The sequence below is a fragment of the Bombina bombina genome, chromosome 9, assembly GCF_027579735.1.
Source record: "Bombina bombina isolate aBomBom1 chromosome 9, aBomBom1.pri, whole genome shotgun sequence".
In the NCBI taxonomy this organism is placed as follows: Eukaryota; Metazoa; Chordata; class Amphibia; order Anura; family Bombinatoridae; genus Bombina; species Bombina bombina.
Window position 1 is genome coordinate 198,060,851 of NC_069507.1, and position 20,610 is coordinate 198,081,460.

Sequence of the window (20,610 nt, forward strand, 5' to 3'; positions counted from 1 at the left end):
GGGAAATGTCTACAACACTGTAAATCCGCAATTTTTTATTTAACTGTTCTGTTAATATACATTTTACTAACTTGCCATTTCTATGATTCCCTACACCTCATTCTTTTTCTGTAGTGTAGTGACCTATAGAGCTGTCCCACCTGCTCTATACGTAATTGGTAGTGTGCACTCCACATTATACTCCCACTGCACCATTTCCAGCATTAGCAATACAAGTAAACGGTGAATAAGAACTCTTGTTCCGTATCACTACTTACTTGTATTGATGTCACGTAATGAGGACTTCTTTGGTGAGGAAACAGCGCATGCGAAGGGGGCTTTGCTAATAGAACAGATGGCCACAACATTGCGCAAGCATGGAACAAGTAAAGAAGCCCCTATATAGAAAAAAGGGGTGGCGGCGGCCATAGGGAACCTGTAAATACTATCACTGTGCAACAAAAAAATAATTTCTAAGCCTTAAAAAAAAAAAAAAAAATTGGTTTAACAATATATGTGTCACTATTAGAATATACGCTACGTTTACCATCACTTTAACACTGCGCTAGTTGACAAGCTGCACAGCAACCTTTGAACCTCTGCCCATATTTTAGAGAGAAAAAAAGTGCCATTGTGATTTTTCTCTTTGCTACTTGTTGGAGCTTTGCCTTTCTACTTGACCTGACTGGCCATCCCTGCTTACTGCACCTATCCTATTGGCCATTGCCTACACCTCGTGCGCTGTTAGACATTGCCTGTATAAAATGTTCTGTAGGCCCTGGTCTGCATAATGTGCCCTGCTAATCTTTAACTGCATATTGCATCCTGCTGGTAATTTACTGTGTATAGCTCCTATTGGCCTTCTATGCACTCTATGTGTGCTGAATCATTTTTGCATCACCATATCAGCTTACTTATAGCATCTGAGACACAATTAAGTCTCATGCAGTTCAGCAATTCCGGCCATATTCCAGACTGCCTATTGTGTGTGCCAGCTATTCCAATTTACCTACATTGCACAAACAATCAACAAATTTGTGTACAGCATAGGTCTTCGGATAGATTCAGAAGTATTAGTTGTTTCACAGTTTCCCCAGAACAAAGTCTTATTATCATGATACGGTTGCTTAGATTAGTATTAGATTACAGTAGATTCAATATACTACTGGTAAAGCCATTGGCTTGTATAAACTCAATGATGAGAATGTGCCACATTTTCTTTTTAATGACATTTTATTGGTCATTTTTTAAAAACAAAAATCAAAGTACAAACATTGTATATATAGCACTGATAAATGAATAAACATTAAACAATAAGCTTCCTTTGTAGAACATGAAGTTTGAAATGAACAGTTACTCGTTAATATTTTGTATAGCTGTCTACTTCAATATATGGGTTCAACTTAGTAACTTAAGGCAACTATGTCTATCACATACCTGTATATACTATACAAAGACACATTTATATTATTTTCCATAATAGCAGAAGAAGTGCCATATTGGAGTAGCCATTGTGATCTTCATACTCACAGGTTTTTCCTAACAACAAAGGAAAACCTCTAAAAAGAAGGCGGCTTGTGGGTGTGATCTTAAAACAAACAAACAAACAAAGATGGTAGGAAATATCAAAAATTTCTATCCAGTTATTTGAATTATGAGATCATTCTGAATAAATAACTTTTATGTTGCAAATATTTATCTAATGTTCTCTAGACAAACATTATTGTACAACACAAGATATTTTTTCTGTAGTAATTTTTTGGGAAAGGGGCTACGGAATTTAATTTAAAGGGACATGAAACTAAAGAAAAATTTTTCATTATTAAGACAGATCATACACTTTTAAACAACTTTCCAACTCACTTGTATTTTCTAATTTGCTTCATTCTCTTGGTATCATTTGCTGAAGGAGCAGTAATGCAATAGTAGGAGCTAGCTAAAATCAGATGACAAGAGGCATATATGTGAGGCCATCAATCAGCAGCTTCTGAGCCTGCCTAGGTATACTTTTCAACAAAGGATACAAAGAGAATTAAATAAATTGGATAATATAAATACATGAGTACGTTATTTAAACTATCATGCTCTATCTGAGGGGCACATAATAACAGGAGGCTGGATGTGGTCCTACTTATCTGCTAGTGTTTGGTTCTCTGTAAATTCAAATTATTCTTTTTGGAGCAAAATGTATTCATCAAAATGCATTAATTTAAATCATCAACACTATTATCACCACAAACCAGGTGGGACCACAGCACACTGAGTTGTCCATTATCAGACAAATACAATACAAATGGATTGTGCCACTGCATAGGTCTCAATTAAACCTGATTAGGTATAATACATAAAGTTAGTTACCTGATAAATTAATTTATTTCATGGTAGTAAGAGTCCACTATCCATAACTCCTGGGAATTACTCTTCCTAGCCACTAGGAGGAGCCAAAAAAAAATCATAAACCCCAAGAGCTCTATAAAACCCTTCCCACCTTACTAGAAACTAGTCTAAAGTTTAGCCATGCAAAAAAGGTCAGAAAAGAAAATATTTTTTTTCACAATATTAGATAGGAGTTTGTTTTTTTTATACATGCAAAAATATGAAGAAGAAAAAAATATCAACCAGAAACAACAGCATGAAGGAGTTTCCTACCAAAAGCTGCTTCAGAAGAAGCAAAAACATAAAAATGGTAGAATTTAGTAAAAGTATGCAAAGAAGAGAAGTAGCTACCTTGCAAATTTGATCCACAGAGGTCTCACCCACCTCAAAAGTAAGCCTTCTGAATCAAGAGCTTAAGACAAGGCATCAAAGAAAAATCTGTAGCTTTCTGCCTTTTTCTAGAACTAGAAAAATGAACAAACAAATTTGAAGTATGTCAAATCATTAGAAGCCTGCAAATAGTACTTTAAAGCTCTAACAACATCCAAATTATGGAGAAGCATTCATAAAAGTTTTTATGATTAGGACAAAATAGGGAACAACAATTTCCCTGTTCATATTGTCCGAAGACACCACCTTAGGTAAGAAATCAAATTTAGTTCTCAAAAATGCCTTATCCTGATGAAAATCAAGATAAGAAGGGTCACAAGAAATGGCATATAATATTAATAATTCAGAAACTCTCTTAGCAGAAGAGATAGCCAAAAGAAACAAAATCTTCCAAGATAAAAACATGATATTCACCTTAGGCATAGGTTCAAATAGAGGAGCCTGCAAAACCTTTAAAACCAGATTAAAGCTCTAGGGAGCAGAAATCAGTTTAAGAACAGGCTTAATCCTGACTAAGGCAACAAAATACTGAATATCAGGAAGATTAGCAATCTCTTTATGGAACAAAACTGAAGGAGCAGACATCTGACCTCTAAGAGAACAAGCAGATAAACCACTATCCAAACCATCCTGTAAAAATTGCAAAATCCTAGTTATTTTAAAAGAATGTCAGGAAAAACCATGATCCAAACCCTAAGAAATATAAGCCTTCTAAACCTTATAAAAGATTTTTCTAGCCATAGGTTTACGAGCCTGAATCAAAGTCTTCAGATTCAGAAAATAAACCCTCTGACTAAGAAATAACCATTCAATCTCCATGTCATCAAGCTTAGAGATTTAAGATCCTGATGAAAAACCAGACTAAAGATAGAAGATCTTGATGCAGAGGAAGTGGCCATGGTGGACAACTGGACCAGATCCCCAAACAAAGTCCTGCGAGGCCAAGTTGGTGCAATCAATATCACAGATGAACCCTCTTGTCTGATCCTGGCAATCACCCTTGGCAGAAGAACCATAGGAGGAAAGATATAAACTAGATGAAAACACCATGGAGCTACTAAAGTATCCACCAATTCCGCCTAAAGATCCCTGGACCTTGCAAAGTACCTGGGAAGTTTGTTGTTCAACAGAGAGGCCATCAGATCTATCTCTGGGAGACCCCAAAGACCCACAATCTGATTGAAAACATCCAGATAGAGAAACCATTCACCTGGATTGCTGGTTTTAACAACTGAGAAAAACTGCTTCCCAATTGCTCACCCCTGCAATATGTACTGCAGAGATTAGACAACAATCGTCCTCTGGCCAAGAAAGGATTTGAGATATTTCCTTCACAGCTAAGGAACTGTGAGTTCCCCCCTTAGACAATGTTACAGCAGTAGCATATATCAATCATGACAAAAAAAAGTAGATATGACTCCCTTTCCAACAGGGGCCAACTCTAAAGGGCCTTAAAGGGACACTAAACCCAAATTTTTTATTTTGTGATTCAGATAGAACATGCAATTTTAAGCAACTTTCTAATTTACTCCTATTATCAAATTTTCTTCATTCTTTTGGTATCTTTATTTGAAATGCAAGAATGTAAGTTTAGATGCCGGCCCATTTTTGGTGAAAAACCTGGGTTGTTCTTGCTGATTGGTGGATAAATTCACCCACCAATAAACAAGTGCTCTCCAGAGTCTGAACCAAAAAAATAGCTTAGATGCCTTCTTTTTCAAATAAAGATAGCAAGAGAACGAAGAAAAATTGATAATAGGAGTAAATTAAAAAGTTGCTTAAAATTGCATGCTCTATCTGAATCACAAATGAAAAAATTTGGAGTGTCCCTTTAATAAATCGCACATAGTTAAAAACATTTATTGGTATCCTCTCGTCCTGAGATGACCAAACTCCCTGTGCTCTCTGAGACCCCTAGACTGTACCCCAGCCTGAAAGACAAGCATCTGTTGTGGTCACAGTCCAGACAGGACGAACAAAAGAAGCGCCCAGAATAATAGACTGATGATCCAGCCACTAAGACAGGGACTGTCTTAATTTGGAGTCCAAATAAATTCTGAGAAAGCGGAGTATGATCCCTGCACCATTGCCAGAGCATGCAAAGCTGGAGAGGCCACACGTAAAACCGAGAAAACAAAATGGTATTGCAAAGTGGCAATCATTAGGCCTAGAACTTCCATACAAAGAGCTACTGAAGGACACCGAACAGACTGAACATTTGAACAAGCTGAAATCAGCTTAAACCTTCTTTGTTCAGTCAAAGAAAGTCTCAGAGATTGAGTCTATTTGAACACACAGAAAAGTGACTGTCGAAGAAGAGAACTTTTTGCAAAATGTATTTTACAACCATGCTGCTGAAGAAACAACAAAAAGTGCCTGCTGATGTGAGATACAGCTAAATGAAAAGATGGAGCTTGAACCAAGGTATCATCTAGGTAAAGAAATAATGATTAAGTACACTGGGCTCTTAACACCGACAAGAGTACCCAGAAATGTTGAAAAAATTCTGGGTCATCAGTATAGGAGTATACTGATGACCCAACAGGAGGAGGTGAAGGATAGGTCCCCATAACACCTGTGGCAGGCTTGTGACTAACTACCATAAGGAGTAACTGTGCACTTATCCAACACATCCCTCCTTCAAACAGCAACACTCTGAGGGGAAATTGGGCCTCAGCTCTGTTGGAGAACACCTCCAAAGACAAGACTAGTTTCTAGTAAGGTGGGAGAGGATTTATTGAGCTCTTGAGGTTTGGGAATCTTTGCCTCCTCCTAGTGGCCAGGAAGAGTAATCACAAGGAGTAATGGATTGTGGATTCTCACCACCTGTATGAAAGAAAACAATTTGTGAACTATATAAACATGTCAGAGTCTGAAAGTGTCTGGATGGTATCAGATCCTTGCTTTTAAAAGGTTTATGGTTTTAATAACTATCCAGTTTAAAATCAGCGAGATGATTTTTAAAGCACTCACATTTTCACATCTTTTCAAGAGGTATTAGAAAAGTAAAAAGAAAAAAAAATGTACACATATATATTAAAAGATATTAACACATTAAAAAAAAACAATATTGCAATTGTATAAAAAATAAATAATTACACTATCAAACAACTTTTTACAAAATTCCATTTGCTTTTCATAACCTGAGAAAAGACAATATTTAAATGATTTTTATCAGAATCACAGTCAAAATCCACATTAAGGGGCACATTCCTAATCAAATCCATTATGTATTTGCCAAAGTGCTGGAAATAGCCTTATACAATATTGAAAAGTGGTTTTGAAGATAGGTGCAAAGTTATGTAGAAAAATATTCAAGACTTTATATTTAACCATCATGTTTATATAAACTGTAAAGTAAAATAATATCGAAAAACATAATATAAAACCACAAAAAAAAGGCAAATAATTAGACCTATAATCGACTGTGTTTGAAGCCATAACTTGTACTATGGTTTGGATTACTATGAACACCAAATTTTCTTTAGCAGTGCATGGCAGGACTCTAAACAGTATATATAGGTTTTGACACAAGGTTAGGTAGCATCAAAGAAGACAAAAAGGAAATTTATAGGCATGTGCCTTTGAGTAATTTGTTAGCTGCTAAATGGGGAAGATGGCGTCCACCAGCGGCATTCATCTCTTTTCGGTAGTGATGCACCGAAATGGAAATTCTGGACCGAAACCGAATCCGAAAATCCGGAATGCACTTGGCCGAAAACCGAAACTGATACCGAAAATGTATTTTTTCAAATTAATTTTTTTTTAGTTGTTTTTTTTTTTGCATAATTAGAGCCAATAAAAAAGCCCACACTTTTATTGAAAGTAACACACTAAAATTGGACAAAAATATCTTAAAACAATAATATGCTACACAATAATTTTACTAAGAAAAAAAAAAACAGGCAAAAAATAATGCAATTTTCGGCCAAAATGTTTCTGCGACCAAAATTTTGGTGCATCCCTACTTAAAACAATTATAATGTATTATTCTTCATTTAGTTCTATGTAACAGAATCATATTTAAGAGGTTTTTTTTTTTGCCAATTATCCAAATAAAGTATAGTCCTAGAAAACTTTATTATATGCAGAACAGTAAGTCAAGTAATAAACTTAAACAGCAGCTCTAGGCTAGCATCAAATTTGAAACATGCTACACAATAATTTTACCGAAAATAACAGGCAAAAAAACCGAAAACCGAAATAGCCAAAAATGCCATTTTCGGCCGATATTTTCTGCGGCCGAAATTTCGGTGCATCCCTACTTTTCGGAGACGGATTTCTTTGCTTGTGAAAGCGCAACACATTAAGATCTAGATTTGCACATCTTCCCCATTCAGCAGCTAGCAAATTACGCAAATGCACATGCCTAGAAATTTAAATCATACATACTGACAAGGAAAGTTTTAGGCTTTAGGTTTCTGCCTGACCCTTTATAAAATGGTACCAATATTTGTTGGTGAGTGCTACTCGGGTGGGCCAAAATATAAATCTGCTATTATAGGCACATTAAACACCGCTTGCTTTTGTTTAAAACTATGCTTAGCCCACACTCCATAGAGGCTAAAAAGCACATTTTAGAACCTAGGTTTTCAAGATGCTGTAAACAAATACACGATTAAGCAATTTCCAAAATTTTGAAAACCTAAAATCTAAGGAGAATGGAAAGAGCACAGTATTATTATAAACCATGTTGGACATTTTAGTGATGGTAAACTTTACATGTTTTAAAATCAGGTCCGTAATCTAAGCAATATTTTATAGGGACCATAATTGATTACTTGCAATGAAGATGGGCTGTAATTTATTTTTTAATCTAGCCGTGACATTCTAATACCCGGCGATCCAGCCGCCACTTCAAAGCGGTTTTAACTGCTCTCCAATAAGCTGTACAGTACATTCTTTGTAGCTAGAGCGCCCACTGGAGTACAGTTCAAACTGCTAGCTCAGAAAAAATATGAAGTTTAAAGTGGGCGGCTGGACTGTGGTGTATTAGAATGACACGGGTAGATTAAAAAATAACTTATAACGCATCTTCATTAGAAGTGATCAATTCCTGTAAAATATCACTTATATTCCGGACCAGGTTTTGAAACATGTACAGTTTACCATCACTTAAATGCTGTCAAGCTTTTCACTTCATGTTAAACAGATGTTCACATTATACACAAAAAGTTAAAGCAAAGCTAAGATTTTTTAGCAGTCCTGTGCTAGGCTCCACCCACGTAGAAATAGGTTTAATTAGAAAATGAACTAACATCTCTACATTTAAAAAATTATTTTGTTATTAATAAATAACACATTTTCATTGTATCTATTTTGCTCACAAATAAACTATTTCTCAGAGTAGTTGAATGGATTACACAAAGCTATGATCTAGCAGTCTGGTTAATAAAACTATGCAAAACAAAACAATCACTGAGAACCGATTGGCAGAAATTAACAGAACTATACCGTGATAACTATACCGTGATAATGGGTAGTTTCTAGCAACTACAATGTCGATTTTGGACATTATGATTCTATTTTTAAAATTAATTAATGCTGACAGTATCAATGCACATTTTATTAGCTAGAACATTTCCTTTATCAGCTAAACTACTTACACTAAAATAATCGTCTCTCCCTAATGTTGCAAAGAAACTTCATGAGAATAAAAAGAAATTAAAATGTGTCTTAAATAAAACATTTAAATCCAGTACCTGGAATAGAATGCCAAACGCAACACGGTCACTGGGAACATTACAAAACAGTGTGCACACAACATACAGACAGAAGCTTGCAGAGAATCAGTAGAACAATATACCCTGGTACACACTTTGGACAGTGAAAGATATATGCCAGTCAAAGCTACATAATCAATTTACTTTCCCCAAAAAAGCAAACCAATCTTCATCTATCATCTCTGGCTACAGAGTTAACATTCTGAACACACAGAAATGTCTTTAAAAATAAGATTAATAACAATGAAATAGAAAGAAAAAATATTCTTAATGCTTCACGCTTCTTTTTAAGAGAATGGTGTGGGACTTGTAAAACCATCACTCCTTAACAAGCCCACCATGGTTTAGTTCCTATTATAAAGCAATTCCTACACTTGAAAATACCTGCTGTTCAAGATAAACGTCAATCTTCCAAAGCTCAGCAAAACCTTAAATAACAGTTTATTTGGTATATGTCCTACAAACTGAATAATTTATGCCTGTTGAAGGCTCTCATTTATAGACACGTCAGTCTTCTTGCTGTGTTCAAACATCAGTGTCATCACCTTCCTTCCCAGGCATCTTCACGCTGCTTAGCTTCTAACTTCCTTCGCTCTAGAAATAAATAAAAGGTTTGAAAGATTTTATACTCGGTTGATATGCCCCTGCAGTTACTGCACGTTAAATGATACAGAGAAATCAGGTAGCTCAACAGAGGAACATCACCAGAATAAATGTTTTAGATCCGCTAACTCACAGCCTCTTTTGCGCTTTCATTTTTAAGGCCTCTGAATGGTCACTTGTCTACGTGAACGTAGTGTACTACCTGTGATATTTGGCTTTCTTGAGAAATTGGTTAATGGGGTATTGAAATACAAAAAAATAACAAATTAGAGCATGTCATGTTTTGCATTACTGACCCTAGACCACGGCGTCATCCTTACTTGTGGGAATATCTCTTCCCCAACAGGAAATGGCAAAGAGTCCCAGCAAAGCTGGCCATATAGTCCCTCCTAGGCTCCGCCCACCCCAGTCATTCGACCGATGGACAGGAGGAAAAAATAGGAGAAACCATAGGGTGTCGTGGTGACTGTAGTTAGAGAAAATAATTCATCGGACCTGATTAAAAAACCAGGGCGGGCCGTGGACCGGACACACCGTTGGAGAAAGTAATTTATCAGGTAAGCATAAATTCTGTTTTCTCCAACATTGGTGTGTCCGGTCCACGGCGTCATCCTTACTTGTGGGAACCAATACCAAAGCTTTAGGACACGGATGAAGGGAGGGAGCAAATCAGGTCACCTAAACGGAAGGCACCACGGCTTGCAAAACCTTTCTCCCAAAAATAGCCTCCGAAGAAGCAAAAGTATCAAATTTGTAAAATTTGGCAAAAGTGTGCAGTGAAGACCAAGTCGCTGCCTTACATATCTGATCAACAGAAGCCTCGTTCTTGAAGGCCCATGTGGCTGCAGTCCGGCAGTCTCATAAGCCAATCGGATGATGCTTTTAAGCCAAAAGGAAAGAGAGGTAGAAGTTGCTTTTTGACCTCTCCTTTTACCAGAATAGACGACAAACAGAGAAGAAGTTTGTCTGAACTCTTTTGTAGCTTCTAAGTAGAACTTTAGAGCACGGACTACATCTAAATTGTGTAGCAAACGTTCCTTCTTTGAAACTGGATTCGGACACAAAGAAGGTACAACTATCTCCTGATTAATATTTTTGTTGGAAACAACCTTTGGTAGAAAACCAGGCTTAGTACGCAGAACAACCTTATCTGAATGGAACACCAGATAGGGTGGAGTACACTGTAGAGCAGATAACTCAGAAACTCTTCTAGCAGAAGAAATAGCAACCAAAAACAAAACTTTCCAAGATAACAACTTAATATCTATGGAATGTAAAGGTTCAAACGGAACCCCTTGAAGAACTGAAAGAACTAGATTTAAACTCCAGGGAGGAGTCAAAGGTCTGTAAACAGGCTTGATCCTAACCAGAGCCTGGACAAATGCTTGAACATCTGGCACAACTGCCAGTCGTTAGTGTAGTAGGACAGATAAAGCAGAAATCTGTCCCTTTAGAGAACTCGCAGATCATCCTTTATCCAAACCTTCTTGTAGAAAGGAAAGAATCCTAGGAATCTTTATCTTATTCCATGGGAATCCCTTGGATTCACACCAGCAGATATATATTTTCCATATTTTATGTTAAATCTTTCTAGTTACCGGTTTTCTGGCTTGAACCAGAGTATCTATCACGGAATCTGAAAACCCACGCTTTGATAGAATCAAGCGTTCAATCTCCAAGCCGTCAGCTGGAGGGAGACCAGATTTGGATGTTCGAATGGACCCTGAACAAGAAGGTCCTGTCTCAAAGGTAGCTTCCATGGTGGAACCGATGACATATTCACCAGGTCTGCATACCAAGTCCTGCGTGGCCACGCAGGAGCTATCAAGATCACCGAGGCCCTCTCCTGTTTGATCCTGGCTACCAGCCTGGGAATGAGAGGAAACGGTGGAAACACATAAGCTAGGTTGAAGGTCCAAGGCGCTACTAGTGCATCCACTAGAGTCGCCTTGGGATCCCTGGATCTGGACCCGTAGCAAGGAACCTTGAAGTTCTGACGAGACGCCATCAGATCCATATCTGGAATGCCCCATAGTTGCGTAAACTGGGCAAAGATCTCCGGGTGGAGTTCCCACTCCCCCGGATGGAATGTCTGACGACTCAAATAATCCGCTTACCAGTTTTCCACACCTGGAATGTGGATCGCAGATAGGTGGCAGGAGTGATTCTCCGCCCATTGTATTATTTTGGTCACTTCTTTCATTGCCAGGGAACTCCTTGTTCCCCCCTGATGATTGAGATACGCAACAGTCGTCATGTTGTCTGACTGGAATCTTATGAATCTGGCCTTTGCTAGCTGAGGCCAAGCCCTGAGAGCATTGAATATCGCTCTTAGTTCCAGAATGTTTATCGGGAGAAGAGACTCTTCCCGAGACCACAGACCCTGAGCTTTCAGGGATTCCCAGACCGCGCCCCAGCCCACTAGGCTGGCGTCGGTCGTGACGATGACCCACTCTGGACTGCGGAAGCTCATTCCCTGGGATAGGTGATCCTGGGTTAGCCACCAACGGAGTGAGTCTCTGGTCTTCTGATCTACTTGAATCACTGGAGACAAGTCTGTATAGTCCCCATTCCACTGTTTCAGCATGCACAGTTGTAATGGTCTTAGATGAATTCGCGCAAAAGGAACTATGTCCATTGCCGCAACCATCAAACCTACTACTTCCATGCACTGAGCTACGGAAGGACGAGGAATAGAATGAAGAACTTGACAAGCGTTTAGAAGTTTTGACTTTCTGACTTCTGTCAAGAAAATCCTAATTTCTAAGTAATCTATTATTGTTCCCAAGAAGGGAACTCTTGTTGACGGAGAGAGGGAACTTTTTTCTATGTTCACCTTCCATCCGTGAGATCTGAGAAAGGCCAGAACGATGTCTGAGTGAGCCTTTGCCTTTGAAAGAGACGACGCTTGTACTAGAATGTCGTCCAAGTACGGTACTACTGCAATGCCCCTTGGTCTTAGAACCGCTAGAAGGGATCCGAGTACCTTTGTGAAAATCCTTGGAGCAGTGGCTAACCCGAATGGGAGTGCCACAAACTGGTAATGTTTGTCCAGAAAGGCGAACCTTAGGAACCGATGATGTTCTTTGTGGATAGGGATATGTAGATACGCATCCTTTAGATCCACAGTAGTCATAAATTGACCTTCCTGAATTGTGGGTAGAATCGTTCGAATGGCTTCCATCTTGAACGATGGTACTCTGAGAAATTTGTTTAGGATCTTTAAATCCAGGATTGGTCTGAAAGTTCCCTCTTTTTTGGGAACTACAAACAGATTTGAGTAAAATCCTATTCCTTGTTCCGCCGTTGGAACTGGGTGTATCACCCCCATCTTTAACAGGTCTTCTACACAATGTAAGAATGCCTGTCTCTTTATTTGGTTTGAGGATAAGTGAGACATGTGGAACCTTCCCCTTGGGGTAGTTCCTTGAATTCCAGAAAATAACCCTGAGAAACTACTTCTAGCGTCCAGGGATCCTGAACATCTCTTGCCAAAGCCTGAGCAAAGAGAGAGAGTCTGCCCCCCACTAGATCCAGTCCCGGATCGGGGGCTACTCCTTAATGCTGTTTTGGCCTGCTTACCCTTGTTCCAGCCTTGCATCGGTTTCCAGGCTGGTTAGGTCTGTGAGGTATTACCCTCTTGCTTAGAGGATGCAGAATTAGAGCCCGGTCCGTTCCTGAAATTACGAAAGGAACGAAAATTAGACTTATTCTTGGCTTTGAAAGGCCTATCTTGTGGGAGGGCGTGGCCCTTTCCCCCAGTGATGTCTGAGATAATCTCTTTCAATTCTGGCCCAAAGAGTGTTTTACCCTTGAAGGGGATATAAAGCAATTTTGTCTTGGATGATACATCCGCTGACCAAGACTTTAGCCAAAGCACTCTGCGCGCCACAATTGCAAACCCTGAATTTTTCGCCGCTAATCTAGCTATTTGCAAAGCGGCATCTAAAATAAAGGAGTTAGCCAACTTAAAGGACCAGTCAACACAGTAGATTTACATAATCAACAAATGCAAGATAACAAGACAATGCAATATCACTTAGTCTGAACTTCAAATGAGTAGTACATTTTTTTCTGACAATTTTAAAAGTTATGTCTTTTTCCATTCCCCCTGTACCATGTGACAGCCATCAGCCAATCACAAATGCATACACGTACCATGTGACAGCCATCAGCCATTCACAAATGCATACACACTTATTCTTGCACATGCTCAGTAGGAGTTGGTGACTCAAAAAGTTTAAATATAAAAAGACTGTGCACATTTAGTTAATGGAAGTAAATTGTAAAGTTGTTTAAAATGGCATGCTCTATCTGAATAATGAAAGTTTAATTTTGATGGAGTGTCCCTTTAAGTGCGTGAACTCTGTCCATAACCTCCTCATATGGAGTCTCTCTACTGAGCGACTTTTCTAGTTCCTCGAACCAGAACCACGCTGCTGTAGTGACAGGAACAATGCACGAAATGGGTTGAAGAAGGTAACCTTGCTGTATAAAAATCTTTTTAAGCAAACCCTCCAATTTTTTATCCATAGGATCTTTGAAAGCACAATTATCCTCGATAGGAATAGTAGTGCGCTTGTTTAGAGTAGAAACTGCCCCCTCGACCTTAGGGACTGTCTGCCATAAGTCCTTTCTGGGGTCGACCATAGGAAATAATTTCTTAAATATAGGAGGGGGAACAAAAGGTATGCCGGGCTTCTCCCATTCCTTATTCACTATGTCCGCCACCCGCTTGGGTATAGGAAAAGCGTCGGGGTGCACCGGAACCTCTAGGAACTTGTCCATCTTGCATAATTTTTCTGGAATGACCAGGTTGTCACAATCATCCAGAGTAGATAACACCTCCTTAAGCAGTGCGCGGAGATGTTCTAATTTAAATTTAAATGTCACAACATCAGGTTCAGCCTGTTGGGAAATTTTTCCTGAATCTGAAATTTCCCCATCTGACAAAACCTCCCTCATGGCCCCTTCAGATTGGTGTGAGGGTATGACAGAACAATTATCATCAGCGCCCTCCTGCTCTTCAGTGTTTAAAACAGAGCAATCGCGCTTTCTCTGATATGCAGGCATTTTGGATAAAATATTTGCTATGGAGTTATCCATTACAGCCGTCAATTGTTGCATGGTAATAAGCATTGGCGCGCTAGAAGTACTAGGGGCCTCCTGCATGGGCAAAACTGGTGTAGACACAGAAGGAGATGATGTAGAACCATGTCTACTCCCTTCATCTGAAGAATCATCTTGGGCAACTTCATTATCTGTGACAGTACTGTCCTTACTTTATTTCGACCCTTTGGCACAATTATCACATAATTTAGAAGGGGGAGACACATTGACTTTCATACATATAGAACATAGCTTATCTGAAGGCACAGACATGTTAAACAGGCTTAAACTTGTCAGTAAAACACAAAAACCGTTTTAAAACAAAACCGTTACTGTCTCTTTAAATTTTAAACAGAGCACACTTTATTACTGAATATGTGAAAAAATATGAAGGAATTGTTCAAACCACAATATGTGTGTTAAGTTTAAACAGTCCTTTTGTGGTGTGCGTAACCAAAAAACCCCTCTGTTGTATTTCTTAAATAGGGAGCTGACCAAATCCCTCCCCTTTGGTTACTGCACGCCACCCAGCCCAGGTGTGTTCCTGATAAATATACTCAATAAGCTAGAAAGCTTCACACTGTGTAGACATGACTTGCTGCAGTGTGGAAACTGGTTAGTATAGGACCGGTCTGATGTGGGACACCTTGTAAGTGGTAGACTGGCTTAGCAGAATATGATCATATTGTGTGACTAAGATCCCATTTCATCATCTTTTAAAAAGCAAAAAAAAAAAAAAAAAAAAAATTTTTGCAGCATAAATATAAGTCAATACTATGGCAAGATGTTAATCTCAATTTTATTTGAACTATGTAAATATATTTAGCAGATAGAAGTATATTTGTTTTTGCAGCACAAATATAAGCTCATATTATTGCGAGATGTTTATCCCAATCTTATTAGAAGCTATGTAAGTATATTTGGCAGACAGAAGCATATACTAATATGCCATGAAAGAGTGGACTTAAGTGGTTGGATGTGCACCAAAATATCTTTTGTTGTTTTGTAATTATTTTGGACACTTTGGTAGCACTCCCACAATATGTGTGTTAAGTTTAAACAGTCCTTTTGTGGTGTGCGTAACCAAAAAACCCCTCTGTTGTAGTCATACCTTAAGCAGAAAAGTCTGCTAACTGTTTCCCCCAACTGAAGTTACTTCATCTCAACAGTCCTATGTGGAAACAGCAAAGGATTTTAGTTACTGTCTGCTAAAATCATCTTCCTCTCACAAACAGAATTCTTCATCTTTTTCTGTTTCAGAGTAAATAGTACATACCAGCACTATTTTAAAATAACAAACTCTTGATAGTAGAATAAAAAACTACAACTAAACACCACATACTCTTAACCATCTCCGTGGAGATGTTGCCTGTGCAACGGCAAAGAGAATGACTGGGGTGGGCGGAGCCTAGGAGGGACTATATGGCCAGCTTTGCTGGGACTCTTTGCCATTTCCTGTTGGGGAAGAGATATTCCCACAAGTAAGGATGACGCCGTGGACCGGACACACCAATGTTGGAGAAACAAGAAATTATTCCTTCATTGAAAAACAGTGGACTTTACATTTGAGCCAACCTTTCAAAGGAATTCTAGAACTCGATGTAAGACTACTTTGTTTGCTTGGAAAAATAAAATAGAGATGACAGGATAAGGCTACACTACTTAGGTGATAGGCTCCTTCAGGGCCAAAGGCTTTAATGGCTAAATCCTAGGAGAAATGTCAAGCATCAACTTGTTCAACCTTGGCTGATGGTTAAACAGTACAATTCAGGTTTCCAAGCCTAAGTAATACCAATGATAGTAAATACATACACAATGTATAATGTTTATCATACTACTGGGAAAAGATCCATAATATCCAAAATGTATCGCCAAGCTTGTGTGAGAAAATGGTGCCACTATATTATTTCACATTTTAGTGCTTGATACTCTGACTAAAACCGACTACACTCATGAAACCTCGCCAAGGAATATGAGAAAGCAGAAAGGATCAAAGCAAGCAAGTGAAGCTCTATTGATGCCCTACCTATAGAAAATCAAATACTCAGCATGTTAAATACACGTTCGGCTGCACAGAAGTAAACTGTACAAGCATGAGAGTGTCTTGAAACATGAGGGGGGTAGGCCAGAAATCAAACCAAAATTAGAGCTAGAAAGGAAATAAAATGGGCAAGGAAAGAACACAGTATATTCTGTGGGACAGAAACAAATAAACTAAACTGTAAAGGGGGTGGGAACAATATTGCCTAAAAAGTTAAAGGTAGAATTTTTGTTCATCCACTTTAAAAAGGGGAATATTCTTCATTGGCGAGCCAAAAAATAATGCTTACATTTCAGTAAAGGCTTTGTAGGTGGAAATAGTACATCAAGATATCAGTCTAAGGTAAATAATAAACTGTAAAATTCAAATTACTTCAAATACAAGATTTCAATCAAATGTAAAAGTGATGCTTCGGTGTGTAATTATAAGATTAGATTAGTTATAAGAAGAAAAGCCTTGGAAATATTAAAATACTATGATACAGACTGGAAAAGGTATCAAACTCTAAAGTCAGGTTTTTAGTGAAGAAATCAGAGAACATAATAATTTACAAAAGACGCAGAGGATTTATGGTGCAGTGTTCCAGTAGAGGTGAAATATTTAAGTGCGTCCTTGGAAAATTTTAAATCATTGTGTAAATAAAAACAGAACTTTTAAATGCATGAAATAAAATGAGTAGAGAAGAATAAATATTAGAATAGAGAGACTGACACAGTGTTGACCCCTGATCTAACCTGGAGTTTCATAACCCATGTGTCTTTGTCAGGGCTCAGGCATTTTCCCTTTAGGCTGTAACATTACTCTTAAAGGGACATGAATACCAACATTTTTCTTTTGTGATTCAGATGGAGCATGCAATTTTAAACAACAATTTACACATATTATCAAAGTGCAGCCACCAATCAGCAGCGAGTTCTCAGTAGTGCATTGCTGCTCCTGAAACTACTCAGCTAAGCTTTTTAACAAAGGACAGCAAGATAATGAACAAATTGGAAAGTTGGTTAAAATTGTATGCTCAGAATCATGAAAGTTAAATTTTTATTTTACTGCCCATTTAGGGCTAGATTACGAGTGGAGAGGAAGTTTGTGCACACGCATGAACTTCTCTAGACGGAGGCTTTTTGCGCGCATATTACAAGATGAAAGTAAAAAGTCTTTGTGCAAAGTGGGGGGAAAACAAACACCCTTAATTGCGTGCAAATCCGATCACGTTTAACTAAGAGTGCTAACCTGGCATGAAAAAAAAATTATATATATATATATATATATATATATATATATATATATATGCAAAGTGAGTCAGTTGCACTCTCACAAACAGTTTCCCAAGGGCCAGGGTGCTAGAGTAGGTGAAATGTAGTCGAGTAGAAAACAGCACTCTCTGGACTTAAGTTTTAAACAAATAGTTTAATTAGTAACGTTTCGGGGAATGCTCCCCTTCATCAGATCGGGTCTGATGAAGGGGAGCATTCCCCGAAACGTTACTAATTAAACTATTTGTTTAAAACTTAAGTCCAGAGAGTGCTGTTTTCTACTCGACATATATATATATATATATATATATATATATATATATATATACACACACACACACACACATATACACACATATACACTCAAAAAAACATAATTTATGCTTACCTGATAAATTCCTTTCTCCTGTAGTGTAGTCAGTCCACGGGTCATCCATTACTTATGGAATATATCTCTTCCTAACAGGAAACTGCAAGAGAATTACCCAGCAGAGCTGCTATATAGCTCCTCCCCTCACATATCATAGTCATTCGACCAAAGCAGACGAGAAAGGAGGAACCATAGGGTACAGTGGTGACTGGAGTTTAATTAAAATTTAGACCTGCCGTAAAAACAGGGCGGGCCGTGGACTGACTACACTACAGGAGAAAGGAATTTATCAGGTAAGCATAAATTATGTTTTCTCCTGTTAAGTGTAGTCAGTCCACGGGTCATCCATTACTTATGGAATACCAATACCAAAGCTAAAGTACACGGATGAAGGGAGGGACAAGGTTAAGGAACCACTGCCTGAAGTACCTTTCTCCCAAAAATAGCCTCCGACAAAGCAAAAGTGTCAAATTTGTAAAATTTTGAAAAAGTGTGAAGCGAAGACCAAGTCGCAGCCTTGCAAATCTGTTCGACAGAGGCCTCATTTTTAAAGGCCCAGGTGGAAGCCACAGCTCTAGTAGAATGAGCTGTAATCCTTTCAGGAGACTGCTGTCCAGCAGTCTCATAGGCTAAGCGTATTATGCTACGAAGCCAAAAAGAGAGAGAGGTAGCCGAAGCCTTTTGACCTCTCCTCTGTCCAGAGTAAACGACAAACAGGGAAGAAGTTTGACGAAAATCCTTAGTTGCCTGCAAATAGAATTTCAGGGCACGGACTACGTCCAGATTATGCAAAAGTCGTTCCTTCTTTGAAGAAGGGTTAGGACACAGAGATGGAACAACAATCTCTTGATTGATATTCCTGTTAGTAACTACCTTGGGTAAGAACCCAGGTTTAGTACGCAGGACTACCTTGTCTGAATGAAAAATCAGATAAGGAGAATCACAATGTAAGGCAGATAACTCAGAGACTCTTCGAGCAGAGGAAATAGCCATCAAAAACAGAACTTTCCAAGATAACAGCTTGATATCAATGGAATGAAGGGGTTCAAATGGAACGCCTTGAAGAACATTAAGAACTAAGTTTAAGCTCCACGGCGGAGCAACAGACTTAAACACAGGTTTAATCCTAGTTAAAGCCTGACAGAAAGCCTGAACGTCTGGAACTTCAGCCAGACGTTTGTGTAGAAGAATAGACAGAGCAGAAATCTGTCCCTTTAACGAACTAGTAGATAAGCCCTTTTCTAAACCCTCTTGTAGAAAGGACAATATCCTAGGAATCCTAACCTTACTCCATGAGTAACTCTTGGATTCGCACCAATGTAAATATTTACGCCATATCTTATGGTAAATTTTTCTGGTAACAGGCTTCCTAGCCTGTATTAAGGTATCAATAACCGACTCCGAGAAGCCACGCTTTGATAGAATCAAGCGTTCAATCTCCATGCAGTCAGCCTCAGAGAAATTAGATTTGGATGTTTGAAAGGACCCTGAATTAGAAGGTCCTGTCTCAGAGGCAGAGACCACGGTGGACAGGACGACATGTCCACTAGGTCTGAATACCAGGTCCTGCGTGGCCACGCAGGCGCTATCAGAATCACCGAAGCTCTCTCCTGTTTGATCTTGGCAATCAAACGAGGAAGCATCAGGAATGGTGGAAACACATAAGCCATGTTGAAGACCCAAGGGTCTGTCAGAGCATCTATCAGCACCGCTCCCGGGTCCCTGGACCTGGATCCGTAACAAGGAAGCTTGGCGTTCTGACGAGACGCCATGAGATCCAGATCTGGTTTGCCCCAACGACGAATCAGATGAGCAAAGACCTCCGGATGAAGCTCCCACTCCCCCGGATGAAAAGTCTGGCGACTTAGAAAATCCGCCTCCCAGTTCTCCACGCCTGGGATGTAGATCGCTGACAGGTGGCAAGAGTGAGACTCTGCCCAGCGAATTATCTTTGAGACTTCCAACATCGCTAGGGAACTTCTGGTTCCCCCTTGATGGTTGATGTAAGCCACAGTCGTGATGTTGTCCGACTGAAATCTGATGAACCTCAGAGTTGCTAACTGAGGCCAAGCTAGGAGAGCATTGAATATTGCTCTTAACTCCAGAATATTTATTGGGAGGAGTTTCTCCTCCTGAGTCCATAATCCCTGAGCTTTCAGGGAATTCCAGACTGCTCCCCAGCCTAGAAGGCTGGCGTCTGTTGTTACAATCGTCCAATCTGGCCTGCGAAAGGTCATCCCCTTGGACAGATGTGGCCGAGAAAGCCACCATAGAAGAGAATCTCTGGTCTCTTGGTCCAGATTTAGTAGGGGGGACAAATCTGAGTAATCCCCGTTCCACTGACTTAGCATGCACAATTGCAGCGGTCTGAGATGCAGGCGCGCAAATGGTACTATGTCCATTGCCGCTACCATTAAGCCGATTACTTCCATGCACTGAGCTACTGACGGGTGTGGAATGGAGTGAAGGACACGGCAAGCATTTAGAAGTTTTAATAACCTGGCCTCTGTCAGGTAAATTTTCATCTCTACAGAATCTATAAGAGTCCCTAGAAAGGGAACTCTTGTAAGTGGTAATAGAGAACTCTTTTCCACGTTCACCTTCCACCCATGCAACCTCAGAAATGCCAGAACTATCTCTGTATGAGACTTGGCAGTTTGAAAACTTGACGCTTGTATCAGAATGTCGTCTAGGTACGGAGTCACCGCTATGCCTCGCGGTCTTAGTACCGCCAGAAGTGATCCTAGAATTTTTGTAAAGATTCTT

At 39.1% G+C, this 20,610-nt stretch overlaps 1 protein-coding gene across 1 annotated transcript in view; it reads right to left on the minus strand.

Moving 5' to 3' along the window:
* Positions 1 to 4,281: 4,281 nt before the first annotated feature.
* The window catches only part of R3HCC1L (R3H domain and coiled-coil containing 1 like), a gene marked incomplete in the record, with an annotated part of 69,776 nt that continues 53,447 nt past the window's right edge, over positions 4,282 to 20,610 (minus strand). Inside the window, 1 exon segment of the mRNA XM_053692554.1 lies at positions 4,282 to 9,062. Coding sequence (XP_053548529.1) covers positions 9,010 to 9,062 — 53 coding nt within the window.